Source organism: Manacus vitellinus, unplaced genomic scaffold, assembly GCF_001715985.3.
Source record: "Manacus vitellinus isolate BGI_N305 unplaced genomic scaffold, ASM171598v3 scaffold_4_pilon, whole genome shotgun sequence".
Taxonomy (NCBI): Eukaryota; Metazoa; Chordata; class Aves; order Passeriformes; family Pipridae; genus Manacus; species Manacus vitellinus.
The window spans coordinates 5,350,363-5,371,141 of NW_021940604.1; the positions used below are offsets into that span (position 1 = coordinate 5,350,363).

General features: G+C 38.4%; 1 protein-coding gene across 6 annotated transcripts in view; it reads left to right on the forward strand.

Moving 5' to 3' along the window:
- Positions 1–20,779, forward strand: part of TIAM2 (T cell lymphoma invasion and metastasis 2) — a 186,382-nt gene that overhangs the window by 112,506 nt on the left and 53,097 nt on the right. For 5 of the 6 annotated variants that reach the window (XM_018077894.2, XM_018077892.2, XM_029962699.1 and 2 more), the window contains 6 exons: positions 7,454–7,639; positions 8,574–8,720; positions 12,234–12,296; positions 17,268–17,435; positions 20,142–20,246; positions 20,670–20,748. In XM_018077894.2, the coding sequence (XP_017933383.1) occupies positions 7,454–7,639; positions 8,574–8,720; positions 12,234–12,296; positions 17,268–17,435; positions 20,142–20,246; positions 20,670–20,748 (748 nt within the window). The remainder of the gene's footprint in view (positions 1–7,453; positions 7,640–8,573; positions 8,721–12,233; positions 12,297–17,267; positions 17,436–20,141; positions 20,247–20,669; positions 20,749–20,779) is intronic. The other variant, XM_018077895.2, reaches the window with a different exon arrangement.

Consider the following 20,779-nt stretch of genomic DNA (forward strand, 5'->3'; position numbering starts at 1 on the left):
AGAAAACATTACACCTAAGGGAACAGTTTGCATATACGTAACTCAGTTATTTAGTAACTGGTTGTTTAGTTGTCTTTTGCCCATTTTGATTAAGAAGATGAATATAAATTCTGGTTTAGATTTTGTGTCAATTCGATGGTGTTCTCAGTCATGTGGCAGTTATGATTCCTCCATTCTGAAGTACATAATGTTGCGAATACTGCAGTTTATAAGCATTCTGTACTGGGAATTTTCACTAGGGATTTATTTTGGGAAGTCAGTGGAAATAGTGTGACTGACTTCAGGAGGATCGTGGTGGTTTTAAATGCAGAAAGATGAGACATAGTCTTAATTTATTTGCACTGGGAGATTATCTTGGAAATTCTGATTTCTATAGCCTTTCTCCTTTTCCTTCCTCTTCCTCAGAAAAGCAACCACCCAACCTCAGTTGGCTATTTTCTTTCACATCTGGATAGATTTAAAACCAATACTTCTCTGCTGAAGACTTAAAAATTTAATAAAAATAGGGCTTTACGAGCAGAAAAGACTTTTCTTGTTTCACAGTTACCATCATCTGAAAGGCAGTTTTACTAAGGAAACCTAGACTTCTAAAGTTGCTACAGATAGATATATGATTCTTTTTGGTGTTAAGCACATGGAATGGAGAAGCTCATCTTGTAAATCTGGTGAATTTGAAGGATATCAATTGATAAAGCCAGTGCTAAGCAGAAGTGCAAACAAAAAAACTAACGGGAAAATGTTGTTTTTCTGTGGAAATCATAGTTTTAGAGACTTGATGCTATCAAACAGGTTGGGAAATGTCTTCAACCTTGTGGTTTACGTGAGGGATTCTCTCTATCAGGTTTTACTGGTCCAATAGTAATAATAGACTTAGTTTAAGAGAAAATGGCAGCCCTTCCCATGGCTATGGGTCATGTTGGTCAGTTTAGAAGAGATCAGGGAAGCAAGCATCTGCAACAGCAACGTATGTACAGCAGCCACCGCACTGGCAGTGTGGCTGGAAATCTCAAATCTGCACATACTACCTATAGCCACGTACATTTTTATTAGTATGTGAAATAAATATGTTGTGAGTGGTGGTATTCCCCCAGCATGTAACTTCTCCCCTAAACCTAAGAGAATTAGGACAAAAGGTAACAAGTTTGAAAATCCCCTGGTGCCGAGATGAATTTCAAAGCCTGTCTTTAAAAAAATTTTAGTTTTCCTAGGTGTTTAACCTGCCAGAGAGACCACAGTGTTTGCTGTGAAATATGGAGTTCTGGAAAACTTGTAGGGAAGTTAGTGAAAGGGATTATTAGCATTTATTCAAAACTCTTTTAACAAAATATTGCACATTAAGTCAAAAGTGGAGCTACCTCTGCCTGTAGAATTGGTTTTAGTGGGATGGAAAATCTCACAATGAGGGTACTGTAGCCCTGGCTATACTTCTTTATGTACTTGGTAGATAAATCTTTCCTGTTATCTCACTTTAGAACAATAGTATGAATAATAGTTGCTTGAAAGCATCTGGAGTTTTCAGATTTTAATATGTTGGTATAATCATGATTTCCAGGCTATTCAGGTGTTTCTGAAGTGATTCATATTTTCTGTGCTCATGATACTTAACTTACTGATCAGATGGGTTTTGAACATAGATATTTACTTGCAGGCACTGAGATGATGAGGTATAAATGAGAAGAACAGGCACTTGCTTGGAGACATTTTTTCCAGAAGTTTTTGTATGTGTCCTCCACCTAAAAGTAGTTGCCATAAAAAAAAAAGGGGGATCTGTAAGATGGTGGTCTCTTTATTATGGGTAGTCATTAAATCCACTAGTACCTTTCTTCCCTTCCCTATAGTGGTCTTCAGCTTTTTACAAAGAGCATAACTTCATTACCTTTTGTTTTTTCCAATTTCCTTGACTCTTCCTCGTTTCTCTCACATTTGAAGGAAGATGATTGGAATGTGTCTGGGAATTTATTCTTCAGGCTCCACAAAGCCCAAATTTCATGTCTTAACTTTCTGTGAAACATCAGATGAAATATTGTCTGACATTGAGATGAAAATTCACAATAACAACACTCAAAGAGAATCTTTTCAGGAAACTAGGACATGCCAGTATTGCCACATACAAATTCAATTTGAATTACAGTACACAGTAACTTTTTTTTTTCTTCTATATCCTCTTAAACTAAAAAAAAAAAAATTGTCTGCACTTCTTAAAACAGATCTTCAGTTTGTGTGGTCTCTGAACTGGCTAAAAGCAGAGCTCTGCTTTCTGAGAGATTCAGTACAATTTCTTTTCTGGTATAACTCTTCAGTAAGGATGGTTCTTCCCTACATCATTAGCAAAATACTTCTCTTTACTAGTAGTAGACTGGGAACAAAATGAGTAGGCAGTCAGAAAGTTAGGGACGTTCATCTCCAGTCTCCCTGCACTGTAATTACTGTTTTACAGATGAGTGAAATTCCATCTTTGTTTTGCAAAGATTTGGCCTAAAATAATGAAAAATTATTAAACTATTACTGAACTTGGAGTTGGATAGCATTATTTCATATGATGAAGCTGATGGGGGAGAATGTGCAGAAAGGGCTGGAGGTCTGGACTTTGGGGCAGCTGGGTAATAAAGTTCAGTGGCTTTCTTACTTATATCCCTAGCTATAGACATATATGTGGTACCACCAATTTCAATCAGATTATCGACAAGAATGTAAATTAGGTAGATGTGCATGCACTTTTGTGCTATCAGTGGTATTGGTATAAGATTTCCTCTGTCTGCTTTGGTTAGAAATTATGAAAATTCTGTCCTTCCAAAACAGCCAAAAAGATGGCATTTATTGGAAAAAAATTCTTGTTATTTCAGGAAGATATTATAACCTTTTTTTAAGTCACCAGGTAGAATGAAGAATAAAGTATTTCTACTTGTACATCAGGGTTGCCATACTCTATTATGTTGCCATTTTTATTTCTTTGAACTGAAAGTTATGACAGTATCTCACTGGCATTTTTAAAGTAATAGGATTTCTGGGAGAATGATGTTTTTGCTTCTTCCAGTTCTCTTTAGGAACTAATGACAATAAAAATCTGTTCCTTGTCCCCAGAAACCAAGTGACTCATTTTTCCAGATGGGTACAGTATGAATTGTGTCTGAGAACCAGGGACTGGAATGCAAAGAGTTTAGTGTTGTTTGTAATGTGGTTGAAAAGCTGTGCATATAAAACAGCAGCAGTTTCTTTTAAATCCATTGAGTTCCCTACATCAGCATGCAGAGACACTTTCCATCTGGAAATAAGATGTTGTGTAGGGAAAAATTTTGAATTTTTACTGCTATAGATAGTGAATTGTGTCAGCAAGGCAGTCATGTTTCTGCATGGTATAAGAACTTTTACTAAATAAAATCAGTTTTGAGGCACTTAGCTTCATTTAAGCACTGAGAGAAGGACCTCCTCTCTGTGCATCTCTTCTTTTGTGAAGCTTTAAATAGGTGCCAAGTGAAAAACCAGTGTGTTGTTATCAGATCAGCTGTCCAGGAAGTTTCTTCCATCCTTCTTCTAGGTCCTTGAAGTATTGCTACATTGAGTTGATATGGTGTCATTTCTGGCACTGCTTTACATCATTTGCGTAGTGGTTTGGGTTTTATCTCATTGAACTCTTTTTACTTTGTAGAGAATGTGTTTAAAAAAGAGACAGTTCTTCCTCAGCCCCAACAAAAGATACTGTTTGCACTGTAGTGTACGAACAACAAGGAGCCAGGGACTGTCCCTGCCTTCACAGTGCCTGCCCTGTTGGCACTGCCTTCGCTGGAACATTGAGGCCCTCCGTTTTGCAGTCTGCAAGCCCTAAAAATATTCCAGCTGAGGTGGTGGTACCACTGTAAATGTCAGCTGCAGAGACAACTGTATAGCACATAGGAACTATGGATACTGTCACCTCTGGAAACCACTGGTCTTTCCCAAGCTGCAATTTTAAAGTTTACCTTTAGAAAACCTAGCAGGATTATTGAATTGTGAGAGACCTGTTTTCAAGCAACTTCCTTTAGCTCCTCTGTTTCATGATTTAAAATGTAATTAATTCGCAATTTTTTCTCAGTGTCTGAATAGATTTTTCATTAACCTGGAGGAGAATTGACTATTTCTGTTCTGAAAATGATCACTGCTGCTGAAGTACTGCCAAAATTACCATGCTAATGTTCCTTTGTGTGTTAACTCTTAATAACTCATTCCTGTACTAAATCTTTGATGCGAAAGCCCACCCCCTCACATAATTACTGTCTTGTCCCTGCACCAGACTTCCTTGCTTAAGTTCTCCTGGTGTCCCAGGCTAAATAATTGTCAAGGCTTCCCACATTTTACTCCTTTCTATCACAGCTTCCTTTTTCTGTCTACCTTACAGGATCCTATTAAGTTCAATACATTTATTTGGATGGCCTTTCCATGCCTTTCTTCCAAGGTTTTTCATGCTGCCACTAAACCCATGATCCCTTGCTTAACATTTGCCTGGATTGAGAATGACATCCTCCCTTTCCTCTTGAAAAAGCCTTACACGCTTTCACATTTCACGTGTGCTTGCTTGTTTTGGTGTACCTTATGTTGGACCATATCTCTTATCTCTTTGCAGAATCACTTCATGCTGCTGTTAGCCTTTGTCACCCATTCCTGCTCCCACAGCTGTCTGCTGCATCCACGTTTTCCTTTTTGCTTTTGAGCAGATTTCAAAAGGGCCGTTTTTTCTATGCATGATGAAGTTAAGTCCTTGAGCCATCTTTTGGGCAGTCCTCCCACGTGGGGCAGAGATTTGCCTCACACAATAGCTGCTTGCAGCAGCTAGTCTGCAGGCTGTAAATTAACTTCATGGACCAGGTCATACTGTGCTTTGAAGTTGTTGCTTTTTTATTTGTGTGCTTCCCCCATTTAGTCTTCAAGAATATAAATCTTTAGGAAGAATTATCATAGTTTAAAAGGCTTAGACAAATAGCAGCTGGTATTGGTTCATGGTCTCCAATTGGTTCCAGACATCCCTGGTTTTGATAAGGCTACAAGACAATCTCAGAAATTCCTTGCCTACAGCTTTTACTAATGCCATTAAATGTAACATTGTGATTACTGATGCTTTGGGAGCTGATTAACTAGTATCCTGCGTGGCTGATAAACACTGTAATTTAATTATTTCTTCAGCATGCCCTAATGTTGTACCCTACTCCTCCTTCTTTGATTATCTTTATTTTGAAATATAACTTAGAACAAGTCTTTAATGGGGATTTTGAAGAAGGCCTAAGAAACACAAGTATGCCTGTTCAGACTGTGCTCCATGGGGACAGGATGCTCCACTCTAGCAGTGCCCAGAACAAGCCTTGCTCTGTTCCTGAGGTATTAAAAGTCGACTTGGCACTGTACCCACAGTGGTTTCATCTCAAAGGGAAGGGCATCACCTGAGCTTGTTGCTTTTGGCTTTGTGAAAAGCTGACAACCATGTTTTATTCTAGCTGGGTGTTGACACAGAGAAAGAGCTCATCTCGCATTCTCCTTTTGGAGTTGTCACATGTGTAAAGTACTGGAAGGCAGAAAAATGCTCTGTGGGGAGTGTCTGAGAGCACAAAGAAAGCAAAAAAAAAGGCAATGATCAAATAAACCTAAGGAAAAAAAAAGATTATTCTTTCTGAAGTGCAGAGGATGCATGTTGCGAATGTCTCTGGTAAGACTAGATAAGGCATCTTTGTTATGAGTATGTTTCTGTCCTTTCTCACTGGACTTCTGAGAATTGCTCTCATTGTAAGCTTTTGTAAATTCCTTCTTTTTTCCTTTTAAGAGTAGTTCTTTGAAAGATTTTTTAAGTGTATTACAAATTTGCATTTGTAGCTGAACAAAATGGAATATTGTCTTCCCTTTCTTCACCCTACCTGCCAAATCAGAACACCTCTTACTTCCAAAAGTATAGCCACAGCTGATGCCGCACTTTGTGAGCACATGCTTCTAGCTGGACTAGGAAGGGTCTCTATCAGTTGTAGCACAAACTTTAGCACTGTTTTGTTAACAGGGCCTTTTTCACCCTTTCATTGCTTACTTCCTCATTGTTTAAAGTAAAGAGGCAAGATACTTGTTTAATTTTTGTGGTATTTGGCAGCATTATAAGGAACCTGAACTGATTTTGCTTCTAGATGAGCCTACAGGTCATAGTTCACCTGTGATTTTTATATTTGTTGGTTTGTTTCCTGAGTCACAAAGGGGCTTGTCCTAGCCTTGGCTAATCTCAGTGTAAGGTGATAATGTCCTGTGCATGCAGAGACAGGGTGCGCCAGCAGAAGATATGAAGCCAATGCTCATTAGAGAAAACGTGATGAACTTTCTCCACAGCCCTAAACCACCTGTTGAACAGCAAACATGCAGTGATTGGAGCTGACATTGGAAGAACAGCATTGTCAGGGATTTTAACAGTCTTCAGTACATAAACTTGGCGTATGATAACCTAATGGACGTGGCTTTTCTGCCTTGAGTCAATGTGCTTGCTGCCTTTTATTTATAGGTACTATTTGTAGGTATTAATGTATGTTGTACATTAATTGTACAGTCTGCAGGTCAGATTGTAGCTGCAACTACCAGTCTGTCATTTGGGGAAATGAACAGCAAAATTTTACTTTGATGCAGTGCATAAGAATATGTGTTTGTTTAAATGAGTGTATATTTACACAAATACTTAAAATCTGTCATCTAAACCTTGGTTCAGAACTTTGTCTGGTAAATACTTGAGTCTTCACTTTCCTAATTTTACATTGAAACTGAAATAAGTTGTTACATCTGCATGTACCTGTGTTAGATATGTTTAAAAATTGCATATATGCATTCCTGCTTTTGATCCAGTGGTCTGTATCGAGTCTATATAGCTGGTTTTTGCAGTTTGCCTGAGTGTAAGTGTGTCTTACCCTATTACTAAGAACAAGAACCGTGAGTATTGTCTCCTGTTTAAAAGCTAGGGAAGCCTTGGATAGTAGTAAAGAATGAGCAGGACCTACCACTGTAGTTACTTCGCTTTGCACAGTGCATTAGCATAGCTATGCTACTTTGCTTTCAGCCAGCCAGCTAGACAATCAAAGCTAAAACAACCAAGACTAATTTCCAAAAAGGAGAGAGAAGAGTGGGGAAAAAAAAAAAAAGAAAAAAGAAAGAAAAAAAGCCTTCCTGAAGCACAAGGTTGTGTTTTATGTAACTGTTTTTGTGGCTATCAAACTACCCGAAGTTCATGGTATGTTCATCTTGTCAGTATGCATTTAAGACCACCAGCTTCGTTTTGTTTCAACTCATCTTTTGGGTTGATGTAACACAATATAACTGGATGTGTTTTGGCAGGGAATAACTAATCTAATCCTTATACTACCAGATGAAAGTAATTTACTATGGGTTTGGGGAAGAGCTCAAATTTTCAGTGCAGACCGCAAAGATATTTTTCCCGTTTTAATTGTCCCTTCTTATATCTAAACAGATCCAGCAATGGGAACAAAACCTGGAAAAATTTAACATGGACCTTTTCCGAATGCGATGTTACCTAGCCAGTTTGCAAGGTGGGGAGCTCCCAAACCCAAAGAGCCTTTTGGCTGCTGCCAGTCGTCCTTCAAAACTGGCACTGGGGAGGCTCGGCATTTTCTCTGTCTCATCCTTCCATGCACTGGTAAGTCTGAATGCACTTTTCATGGGTGTGTTACACAAAGCCATCATTAATATTGTGCTCAGATGTGGAATTGTGCTGGGAAAATACATGGCTGCACCCACATGTGTTGCTCAGACAGCCCTGTTTCTTTCTCACCCTATCTACCTTTTCCTTGACTGCAGATCAGCTTTCCTCTGCAGGATATGGCCATGATGGTTTTTTTGGCCCCTGGGAAGTTCAGAATTGGGAGTCCCTCCTAAAAAGGAAGTATTCTTGGAATAGGCTAAAACTAGAGACAATTAAAATTATAAGTCCCTTTCTTAAGAACTGTAGGCTGTGTTTCTAAAGAAGAATGAGTGAGATCCTAAGCTGCTGTAACCTGTTGTCACCCTGTCAGCTTTAAGGGAAGTACAGCAGTAGCAGGTTCACCTCTGCTCTTTAACCTTAATAAGGGCTGCAAGGCTGATCTTGGCAGAGAGATCTAGACCACATTTCCTGCATGTGAAGTCTGAACAGTGATACTGAAAGTCCTGCCAAGGAATGTGTTTCTCTCTGCCACTGTTTTTATCTGTGTGGTTTGTGCCATTGCTTGTTAATAACTCAATGCCACAGCACATTTATCTCCTACGTTTGGCAACTTTGAGAATGTCTTCCTCTAGCAATTTTGTATCTGAATGATAGGTTATCATTCTTCTTCAGAGCCTTTTCATTAAATGCTTTTGTTGTACAGAGCAATATTTTCTCAGTTCCTCCTTTCCTATGACTTCTAATTTTGCCCCATGACAAAAAAATGTCACTACCACGCCACTGGAATAACAAAACATTTTCCTTGTACCTTGGCAAATTACATTGAGGTGAACTGAAGTAACCCTCATTTGATACCTCAGGTTTAAAAAGCTGACAATATTTTGCTGTTGTGAGAATGATACAGGAAGACCTGTCTCTGTTTAAACAGATCTGCTCCAGGGATGAAGCTGCTCTCAGGAAACGTACCCTGTCTCTGTCTCAAAGGGTTCGAAATAAGAAGGGTTTATTTTCTTCACTAAAAGGACTGGACACATTGGCAAGGAAAGGAAAAGAAAAGAGACCTTCCATAACTCAGGTAGGTCTTGCTGCAGAGAGCATAGAATGGCTTGTTTCTCCTGGAGCTCATTCTGCAAGGTGCTGTTGGTACATACAGTAGAATGGTTCAATAGGTGTGGCAGACTTGCAGTGGGATCATCACTTGTGAGTGTATATATCTAATTTTGTGTTTCTTTGTAATAAATAAGATTGGTGAATGACAGATTTTGACCCACTAAGTTAATTAGTAGCAGCATAAGACCTTCAGATTTTAATTTGTAACAAAACTTCTCTTCTGGCGCATTGCAAACTGTTTGAAAGTAGGGTTTCTTTGGAGATAGCCTGTATGCACAGTCCTTAGCACAGCGTGTGCTTGTTTGTGACTGGGACTCTGAAGTACTGTTACAATTGATTATAGAGTAACACAGGTGGTTTTTCAAGGAGAAAGGAGGAGAGACTGCTGCAAAGACAGCCATCTTTGACATTGGCCTCTCAAAGCAACACTTGGAAGTACATTTTAGCAAACAGAAGAAGAACTCTGTCATGCAAGAGGTCAGCTGTTGGTGTAGGCAGCTAACAAATAATGCCAGGCCAATGTACAGCAGCTGTAGGCTTGGTGCAGGCTTGATGTTTCTGGGTCAGGCTGGCTCCGTGGAGAGGAGCTGTGCTGATGCATGGTCCCACCAAAGGGCTGCATTACTGGTGAAACCACAGCATCTCACAGCAACTTTTTCTCTTTGTGAAACTAAGGGTCTGTGCACACATTCAGTGTAAACCCCACACTTCAGGAGTCTGTGCTTTCTCAATAAAAGCACAGCTATATGTGAAACAAGCATTTGCTGCTTTTTCCCTGAAAAAAGGTAAATAAGAGCAGAAACACTTCATGACAGTGAGGCAGAAGGCAAAGAGGTGTACCCACACTCAGATCACTACTGTTTTCATTAGCCTCTGCCACGTCTGCTGTTACTTCTGCAAAGCAGTATTTCGTGCATTGTTCGTTAGGTAACTTTGTTCCTATTATTCTGTGGCCCTGTATTTTGATTTAATTAGACAAAGATCTCTGATTAGCACTTGGAAATTGGCTGTTCTTGCACATCTGCTAATCTGTTGTGGAATATTTAACGCCTATCTGTACGCATCTTGCAATAGCCACAAAGCTGATGCAACAGATTCAGTGTTGCAAAATAACACATAAGGATTTTCTGGTCTAGTGGTTTGTATTTTTAATAGGTAAATATCTATGTGTTCCACAGGCATTAAGCTTCTTTAGGTGGCTGTTACACATCTTAGCATATTGATCGAGATGTGTTAACACGGTGAAATTGATTAATAAAACTCAAGTCTGTCTTACAAAAGAAGGAACTGAAGGAGAAATTTTCTCCAGGTCATCCTTTCCACATAATTTTCGCTATGCTCCCTAGCAAGTGAGTCTGGTCTGCGAGTCTTACACCTTTATTTCTTTATTAATACAAACCCTGAGGGAAGAGATGTTATGCCCCTTAGCTCTGTTCCCACCAGAGCTGATACCTCGCACAGTTTTTAACTGGGTAATATGTCTTCTCACAAGCTTTATAGCCCATGAAGGGGATTCTGTGGAGCTCAGGGACAGGGAATCTTATACCTGTGGCAAGACGAGGAGGTTCCTGCTGCCCTCGCAGCGCTTTTCTAAGCACAGAGAAGGGGGCTCTGTCACAGGCAAAAATACCCCTAGTGAGTCTTCACCCTTCTTATTCCAAACCTTGCAACCAGCTGGTCCAAAAATGTGTTCGTTTTCATACACAAGCTGAGGTTCTTGATGTTTTAATTTTTTTTTAATTAAACATCCTAAAACACAATTAAGGAAATGTAAATGCTGAGTGTTGCATATGAAAAACACCATGCAATGATTCATACCCATAAAAGTGAGGAATTTTTAAGAGCGTGGCTTGAAAATTGACCCATGAACCCAGAAGGGGGCTGAAAAGAGAGCCACATCTTTGCTCAGACTTGTGTATATACACATAATTTTATATCAAAATTAGAATAGGTCTGAGGCTGACTTTCTTATCTCTTTCAGCCCACTGGGAAGCTGGGTGAATCAGAGAAGTGGAGTTCATTTCTCTGCTCATTGTGTTGCAATGTTTCTGTCAAACAATAGATTAAAAAAAGTCTTGCTTTCTTGGATTTAAGTTCATTTGACTGTAGCTGGTATGTTTTAATCTGACATACCTTAGCTTCAAAATCAGATGGTATATTTTTCAACATTGTTGTGTCAGAGAATTTTTTAATTGTATCTTGTTTATTTTTATGGCATTAATAAATAATGTTCAGAGTTTCTGTGCTCAGAGGCTTTTGTAAACATTAATGTAGTGGCTCAGTCTTTTACAAATCAGTTAATAAAACTGCACCGTAGCAGATGGGGGATGTCTAGGCTCACATTATCCTCAGTTTCTTAAATGCTTATCTTCTTTCTTATGTCTAAATGGTGAACTGTTTTGAGAAATAATAAGCAATAAAATACTTTGATTATGTCCGTGGGTGAGACAAGGAAGTTCAGAAGTGGTGCCCTTTATTTGCATTGGCAGACATTGGCTTTTGTATGAAATCTTAAGAGAGAGTTTTTTGTTGTCTTGGATTATTCGAAAGGCTTTTGCTAGTACCAAAAACTAAAAAAAAAAGCTCAGATATAAGTCTGATATTGTCCTGATTTTTTGTTTGCAGAAAGAGTTAAAAAATGCTATTTATTTTGCACCTTGGTAATGTTATTATTTGCAAATCTCAGTGTCCTGTATAAACTGTATAGATCTATCTATGTGTTTATACCAGCCTTATCACCAAAATACCTGATTGTATCCATATGCATTTATTGGATTTTAAGAATTTTCATTAATAAGTCTAATACATTTGTGAGATGCTAGTAGTTAAGCTTCCAGATGGGCAGTGTACGTCTCAGTTTCTGCTTTCATCACTTTCAAAGCAGACACAGTAGTTAGTCAGCTATTTTCATTACTTAATAGTGTGGAGTTTGGGTCAAGTATGCCTTTAAAGCTAAGCTAAAAGTTTCAGTCAATAGTGTCAAGCAAACTGCTTGGTTAGAGAGATGAAAAACTGTAGGATAGGAAGTTTTAGAAACCAGCAACAATGGTTTTAAATAGTTCCTTGAAATCATGATGAGATTTGTAACTGTACTTAACAGTATTCTGAAGGTGAAATTTATAACTTCCAGTGTAGGGCCTGATTTGAAGGTAAATGACTTTAATCTTATCGCTAAATAGTAGATAGGAAAACAGCAAGGACATGAATGTTTTTATACATATTTGAATATGTATGTGTGCCTGTAGCTTGAAAGAGAAAATCTGCTTAAATTTTCTTTATAGATTTGTATTTCTTTAATAATTCTAGTCAGAGTAAAGCAATCAAAAGTTCAAAAATACCCCCTGGATTTAGCAGGTTTATATATATTTATTAATTTAATTTGTAATTTTTATTTTTTTGAAGTATTTACCCAACACAGATAAGAAGTAAATGTGTTTATTTGTTTAACCTACTTATTTATCTGTAATATTTTCAATAGGTTTTTGATTCAGCTGGAGGACATGGATTTGCTGGTGTTCAGAATTCAGCCAACTCTGCTGAGGTAAGATATGCCTGTCCTCGTTCCACATCATCATGTTTTTGAATTCCTGAATGTATTTCATTAAGTGTTATGATTGGACTGGTTCAGAAACCCTGAAGAGGTTCATAAAATGCGGTTATTGTTAGATGACAGGATTGTAATTCTGCTAATGAAACCACTCTAACAAGTTTCTGAACATTCATGTAGTCTTTAAAAAAACCAAACAAAACCCAAACCAAAAAACTCGTCTAGAAGCTTCTTCACAGCACTAATCTGTACAGTCTGTACACTGTCTGAGAAAGATTTGGGAATGAGCTTGTTTGAAAGCATCCTTCACAGTATGACAAATTATAGAATGGTTTGGGTTGGAAGGAACCTTGAAAGGTCATCTAGTACAACCCCCCTGCAATGAGCAGAAAAATCTTCAACTAGATCAGGGTGCTCAGGGTCTCATCCAGTCTTACCTTGATGGTTTCCAGGGATGGGACGATACCCAAGGTATATTTTTCCCCTTTGCCTACTTCAACAGAACCTTTGTATTTTGAGTATAAAGGCAATAAAATCTGTGTGAAGTCTGTAGAGCATACCATCAGAGAAGTGAGAATTAATGTATAGCTGGAGATTGCCCAAGTAAAGGAAGAGAATGCAGCATCCCCCCAGCAGCATTATCCAGCTGTGACTGATGTTCTCTGGTGCCCAGGAGGAGGAGAGCTGCTGCTTGTTCCTGCCTGGCCTCAGTCATGGTCCCTCTCCATTACTGCAGCCTCCTTAGGGGATAGCACTACTATCCCTCAGTCTGGAAGCAAAGCAAGACACTCCAAAATACGTAACTGCATATCTGTAGGACCAGTGAATGTTGTCTGTGTGCTGCAGGGCTTATGTAGACAGTGTCCTCCCTCAGTAGGCTTGTGCAGGCTCCAGATAAAAATGTCAAATTAAGTCTTAGGCACAGGGTTTCTGGACTTTGTTTTCTGAATGGTATAGCTGGATTTCTTTAATAGCAACATGTGTCAGACTCAAAGGGGTATTTTTCTTCCCATCTACTCCCTGCCCCTTTTCCTCCTTTGTGCCCTGAACCAGATAGTTTCATGATGCAGTTTAAATCTTGAAAGACTTTAAAAAATCATTCTACAACACTGTTCCATTTCAACTGAGTTTGTATACCAGGTATTAGACAAGAAGCCAAAATCTGCATTTAAACTGCAATATTGCTCTGGAAAATGATTAACTGTAATGAAGAGCTTTAGTGAATCTTGTGAGGAAGGTTTGAACAAAGTTCATCATTTCTCATAGATTTTTATGAGGGTTTTTTGTATCGTTATGTAGTACATGGTTTATTTTCTCATCGAGTGCATTTTTTTAATGGCTAGGTAAGAAAGAAATGTATAATTACACAGAAGTTATGCTACTGGGAGAGACATCTCCTATTGACAGCACCTACCCCTATAATGCTGTTTTGCCTCCTGAAATTATCTTCACATTTTCTCTGTTCTTTGAAAAAGTGTATTGAAACACCTGAGGTCCCTTTTTTAGTTGACCACTTGCATGTTATTTCCTGGGCTAGGAAAGTACTTAAACTAAATCACTCCTCTCTTTTCAAAATAAATTATAATTATGAGGTATTTCTGGTTGATATGATCTCCTGTAGAGAACACTTACAAATTCCTCAAGAATGTAGCTTTGGATGTGGTATTAGATGGCATCCATGTCCCACCTCGGAGACAGCAAACACAATTTGTTCCTATTCAAATATGTTAAAACATGGAAAGGTTTGCCACGTGAGAAGTGGCAAAATCCTGTGGGTGCAGCCCCTTAAGGTTTCTCCAAAAGGGTTGTGACACCAGTCCCTCAGTTGAATGCTGATTCCCTTGTGTCTGTGAGGGTGAGGGAGCTGCCTTGTGCAAGAGTATCTGCTGTGGGTCTCCTGTCCCCTGGCCTAACTGGAGCATTTGCTCCTCCTGAACCCTTCTGATGAGACAGAGAAATGTTTTGAAGGGACTAGGGAGCAGGCAGAATGAAGTCCTCTCTCTTTAGTGCTGTGTTGGTGAAGGGACAAGGTCTGTCTTCTTGTCCCAGCTCTAGATAAAACAGCCTTCTCCAAATTCAGGTAGAGGCTTACAGCCCTGTTCCCCAGGCAGAGGGGTGGACCAGCAGGAGGGCAGTGTGGCTGCAAGGTTTTGGGCCAGATTTTACAAATTTAGCAGGGTTGTGTTTCAAGACTAGAAAAACCCACTGAATTTAGGTGCTGAGCAGAGCTCTGGAGCTAGAAAAACATTATTATTATTATTATTATCTCAACCCTATTTCTAAAACCTTTTCTCAATGGGTATTAAATATAGCGTAGGCATTTTTAAGATCCTGACATTTTGATGAATCATACAACAACTCAGAAATGATTCATCATAACTCTGAAAACCGTTACTCTGGCATCAGCCTGGTTTCACTGGCTGATTAAAAATAAATAAATAAATAAATAAACCAACAGAAACAGCATCAAAACTTTTATAAAATGCTGCCTGAGGAGGGTAGCAAATGATAAATAGTGGAGTCTTCTGGAGAGGCTGTATTTTCTCTAAAAAGGGTGATAAAACAGAGGCAAATAGTGGGAGGAAATGATGAAGTAACCTATTGGTCCTGCAGCAGCCCTGTGGCACAACGTGTGACAGTCTGAAAATCCTGGCACCTCTCGCTGGAAAATTGGATGGCTTGTTATAACTTTATGTGGCAATGAATGAATGAACTATTGTGGAATTAGTCACTGCAAGCATAACAGGAAAAAAAATCTCTTTTCATGTCAGATTTTCTGAGACGGAAAATGTGGATGAAGCAATGGTACCTTGACTGCAGTTAAGGAACACAGTCATGTTTAGTAACAGAGGCGAGTTTATCTCAAGCTGTATGCTTGAACATCAGTGTACATGGCAAGGAATGGATGTATCTCACATTGGCTGCAGAGCTTTCTGTCCTGTCTTAAAAGCTTACACCAAAAGGTGGCCTTGAATGTAGTTCTCATCACCTTAATCCTCTATGATTTGAGGTTTGTTTTTTTTTTCATCTCTGGCAATAGTGAGATTTATTTCAGTTAAGCATATTTGAACAGCTGCTGTTGCAGTGCAATAAACCATTGTGGTAGTTGCAAACCTTTGAGCTGCTGGGAGCACCTCCCTTGTTGATGCAAGCATAGCATTGATTTTCCCTGGAGGAAGCCACCGGGGAATTCAGTCTGACTCATTTGTGCTTCACTCTCGCAACCTGCCTGCCTTACCCCCTTTCTCCTTTCTCTTATTTACACTGTGAAGGAAGGTCAGCTTTTATTCCCAGGCACTAGATTTAGTGCTGAGAGAACTATGCTTCTAAGGGAATTATCTTCTTCAATATCACCAGTGTTACGAGCAGTCTGCAACTACAGCCGCTGAGGTCAAACTTCACCTGGTGGATTTCATTGCTGCATTAATTACAGTAGCATAACATGATTCCTGTTTTGTATAAGTAGTAGCTGAATTTTAGTAGGATTGCCATGCACCTGTGTTAATTGAAATTTCACGTTGAACTAGTTAAAAGGGACAGTTGAGCAAGATAGACGAGATTCATGAATGCCACTAGTTCATTAGTATTATTTCACCAAACCAAAGTTATTTTGGCATCAAATTATAACTATGCCACATTCTGGGTCGGCTGCAACTTGAATTTCTGCATTGTTTGGTAATTACCTGGATAGCATTACTTGCTTCATCATTTTCACAGCCACAGTTGCTATTTGGAAAAACAAAATAGTATTGGTCTCTCTGTTATTACTGGTAGATTGTTGTCAATAACTTTGCTGACTGCAACAAGCGAAGCAGCTCTGTGCAGTGATTTTACAGCAGCTTTTAATTGCAGTGCACCCCTGGGCTTGTGTCACTATGGAGAGGAGGAAGAATTGCATAATCAAGGGTCTTTATATAGGCAACAATCCCCCCAGCCAACAACAAACCAACCAACCAAAAATACTAAGGAAAAAACATTAGGGATGTAGGCACTCCAGAGAACAGTTCAGGATATCTTAAGATATGTCTTGGGTGGCAGTTCTGCCACTTCATGGTGTTATTGTCCCTTTCCAGTGACTGCATGGGGAATCAAGGGACCTTGTCTGCATAAACTCAAATGTCTTGATGTGGGTATTTAAGTGATATGCTGAATAGGCAGACCCAAATATACACGTGAAACTTCAAATTCTGAACAGCTCTTGGTGTTTTTCTCCTCCTTGTGTGGCTTCCTTTGAAACATGCAGCCTCAAGTGCAGTACAGGAGAAAGTTTGAAAGTAAAGGGTGAGAAAGTGACAGGGAATTTATTCAGGGTGGATGTTGTTATTTGATCAAGCGGAGTGGCTTTGGAATGAGAGAGAATGTGAAGCAAAATGGTAAACAGGCAAATATTTTTGCCTATGAAACAATATGTTCTTAAACTGTAAATAGAATGGGAGCACTTTATTCCTGCTTTAGTACTTTATTATGTTATGACTAGCCTTGCTCCACAGTGCTCTCTGCTGGAAGTTTACTGTATTGTCATTTTCCGTCAAAATTACAGTAATTATGTTTATTTATTTATAGAGTCATTTATAGAGTTATTTATAGAGTTATTTTACATTTGTTAACTAGGTAAAATTGTAGTAGTCAATTCTTCTTCAAGATTTACTTCCACTGTGATATAATACCAGATAATTACATATATCCACATTGAGTTAAATCAACAATTATAATGAAATAAAGATATAAAATCCCATAGTGGGAATGTACAGGAAGTGCAGTCTGATCTTTAGAAAATAAGATCTTCTATAGTGAATAAGAGAAGGTAACAGAATTCTTTCCCTGGCTTGCCATGTTGGAAATTCACAACACTGTGTCTAAATACATAATCAGTGCAAGCCGCTAATGTAATTGTACTTTTGCTTGTTTGTTTTTGTGTTTTTCTTTTAATATCCACATATCTTGTACATTTCTCCCTTGTTCCAGCAGCAAGTTGATGATTATTTGAATATCTACTGTTCAGTGCCAGAGAGCATCCAGAAGGAGAATGCTTGGGAAACACAGACATATGTTCATTTCTGTGATGGCCAAGGAGTGGCGCTGACACTCAAGCCAGAGCACAGGGTGGAGGATGTTCTATCTTTGGCATGCAAGGTACTTACTTTTCATTCACAATTGCACCTTATTGATAGTCGTGGACTTGAGAAGGAACATAGTATATCAGAGGATGCCTAAATAGTGATAAGATTATCACTATTATATAATAATCATACAATAATTATATATAATATTAATAATACACAATATTGTAATACCAGCATCTTCCAGTCACTGTCTCAAGGCACATTGCTCCCTTTCCTTTAGTTGTGTTATTTATATGTTGTAACCAAGGTTGCAGGATTGTGGAAAGGTTTTCAAAAGGTGTTGCTCAAGACAGTGCACTGTTGATACTTAAAGAGCAGAGGCAGTTTGCCAGGTAGTCAACCCCTGAGTAATCTCAGCACATGTCCACTCTGCGTTGTCCTTGTAGCAAACGTGGTTGTTCCGTACAAATTAATCACAGAGGAGCGAAAGGGAGTTAATGCCAGGAAATTAAGATAGTTAAGACTGCTGTGATAAAGGCTATCATAGATGTTTGATTTTTAAAGGAACTTTTTAAGCTTTTAATTAAATACCAGTTCTATTTGTGAATTTCAAAGCGTGAATTCCCTTGTGAAAGTCAGTGCCACAATTCGAGAGGATTGCTATAGATCATGGGACAGAAAACTGAGTCACAGGGTGAAGTTGAAATAGAGATGCTAGTTTTAACTACAGACCAAACATCAGCACCTCTAGAACATCACAATGTACCTAGCACTTTTGTCTCCACACGTGTCAGTGCTTGAATTTAGCTCTAACTTCAGGATTCAGGTCACTTAAATTATGCAAACAAGCTTTTTGGAAAAACTAACTTTTTACCCCTGAGTTCTGTTTTCTGGTAAATATACTGTATTTATTTCACAAGGGGAAAAACAGGAGAAGAAGGAGTCCTGTGCTGTACAAGATCCAGCTGTATCTTTTGGCAGAGGTTAGGGTGAATTTGTAGGTGAGGTCATTCAACTGGCTTGAAGTTAATGAATTTTGAGGCTTCTAATGAAGGAAAGGACACAATCTAATGGCTTATTGGACCTGTTAATATTGCAAACAAACCAACAAATAAAATTAAGTTATACAAATTTTTAAAATTCCAGGGTAAACTATGGTTTTAAAAATCAAAATAAGCACACTGGCTTAGCGAAGTCCCATTGTGTCTCCATGGCATCACTAAGAAGAAATTATCTTCTTGTGGATGATGGAGACTGAATCCTGGAGAAAACATTTAATGCTTGCCTTTACTTTTAAAACCTTGTCAGGCAAAAGGGTGTCTGAGTCATGATTTGGCCACCAGGTGGCATGGTAGAGCTGAAACATTTTGAAGTCCTTAAAGTGATGTGCAAGACCCCTAAGGGAGGAAATGAAATTAAGTAAAATTAAGTTGAAAAGGAAATTCCTTACTTCTCTTACTCCATCATTCCAAAATATTTGTAATTTTCAAGCTGACTTTTAATTTTCAGTGTCTGTATCACATGAAAATTTAGTTTTAAATTATTTGATTTTTTTCTTAAATGTTTTTCTGTTTTATTTTGTCTCTCTATTCTATGTGTAAAGCTTTTCATAAGCATTCTCTAATGCTGAATACTTTCTGCTCATCTATCCTGGTTCTTTTCCTTCTTACATTTTCATTCTGCTCTGGTGAGTGTAAGGAATCTTTCTTCTTAACAGAACATGTTTGAATGTTATGTGGATAAGGATGAAGTTCACCGGGGTTGTTGGTTTGTTTGTTGGGGTTTTTTTTCCCTTCACCCATGCTTTATGGGGTTTCTACTTTTCTCATTTCTGTTTTCCATCTGAGGTTTTTGAATACCATGTATACAAAATCTTGTGCGTTTACATTGAATTGTTCAGGATACAGAACACATGCAACTCTTAAACTGTAAAACATAATAAAATCTTAAGGTAATTAATATTCACTCAGTAGATTTAGATTTTGTAAGCTGCAGAGATGCACTAAAGGGGTTAAATAACCCTCGGGAGCTTGTCATTCCTTCTCTTTCAGAAGTGTTGCTTCCTCTTGTTTTAGAATTATTGCTCTATTAATATGCTAAAGTGAAATGTTTTGTGCCATGGTGTCACCAGTATCCTGATTTTTCAGAGCCTCCCATCAGGGACTCGGCACTTTCAGACTAATATCTTCGGGGAATAATCCTGTTTCCCTTTACTTCCTGTTGAGATAGGATCTTTGCTTTGACCTCATGGTGAAAAAAAAATACGTGGAACTCTCTGATCATAGATGAAACCCAGCAATAAAAATACAGTCCAATAAAGGCAAACCCTTAGGGAACCTAGTTGCTATCCCATCCCCTCTCCTAACTGCCCGTACCTGCATATGCCTTTTCTATATAAGGAGCAAAACTTACTGAACAGAACTGAATCATTAAAAGTAGTCATAGAAAAAGGTGGCTGTGAGTGTTAAATTCAAAAGGACAGAAACCAGTTCTGATATCTTTGGAAACATATATTACTGCTCAGTTAATCTAATAGCCAAGACATCATGTTTACAAAAGGATCTGGGAGGATCGTAAGGCAAAATGGAAATTGCTTTCGAACCTTATCTTTTAAGCAATGCATCTGATTTTGTTTATACCACAAAAATAGTTGGAAAATTACTTTTGAGGATTGCTTTTGCATGGTTCTAGAAGCTTTTTGTGTGTGTGTGTCACTTCTTTGTGTTCTAGGATTCTGGAAATAAATAACGAATTCCAAACTATTTTTCTTCCTTAGATGAAACAGCTGGAGCCAAGACACTATGGCCTTCAACTCAGAAGACTGGTTGATGAAAATACTGAGTATTGTGCTCCTGAACCATACGAGTACATATTAGACCAGGAAAGTGTGACTCCTTTTAGATAAAGCTCTGTCTGCAGCTGCAGTTGAATTGTTACCTACAAATTTGTGAAATTTAGATCTAAAATAAGGTTTAAAGCTGTTCCCAGACTGCATTGTGTCATCCTTATTCACACGTTTGGGTGGCTAGGCACTGCGAACACTTTCTTCAAGAACTGTTTGAAGATTTGAGCGAGGCTTTTCGTACAAAAGCAGAGTGTCAGTCTCTACTTCAGGCTGGGTTTTTGATCTTTAGCTTTAGTCTCACTGATAGCAGTGATGCTTACACAGGAACACAATGCTCTGTGTGAAGACAGCAAGTCTTGATGCAAAGAATAACGTGCTTGTTTCTCATGCTGTATCTTTGGGTTTGGATGCTTATATTTTCATAATTTGATGACTTGTGTTACTGGTTTTTTTCAACAGGTGTATGATGAAATAGAAATTTGTCCATTGAACGTTTATCATGTTCATCTTACAAAGACTGAAAACATAAGTGATTATGGTAAGCTGTCAGGAATTCTATTGTATTCTTC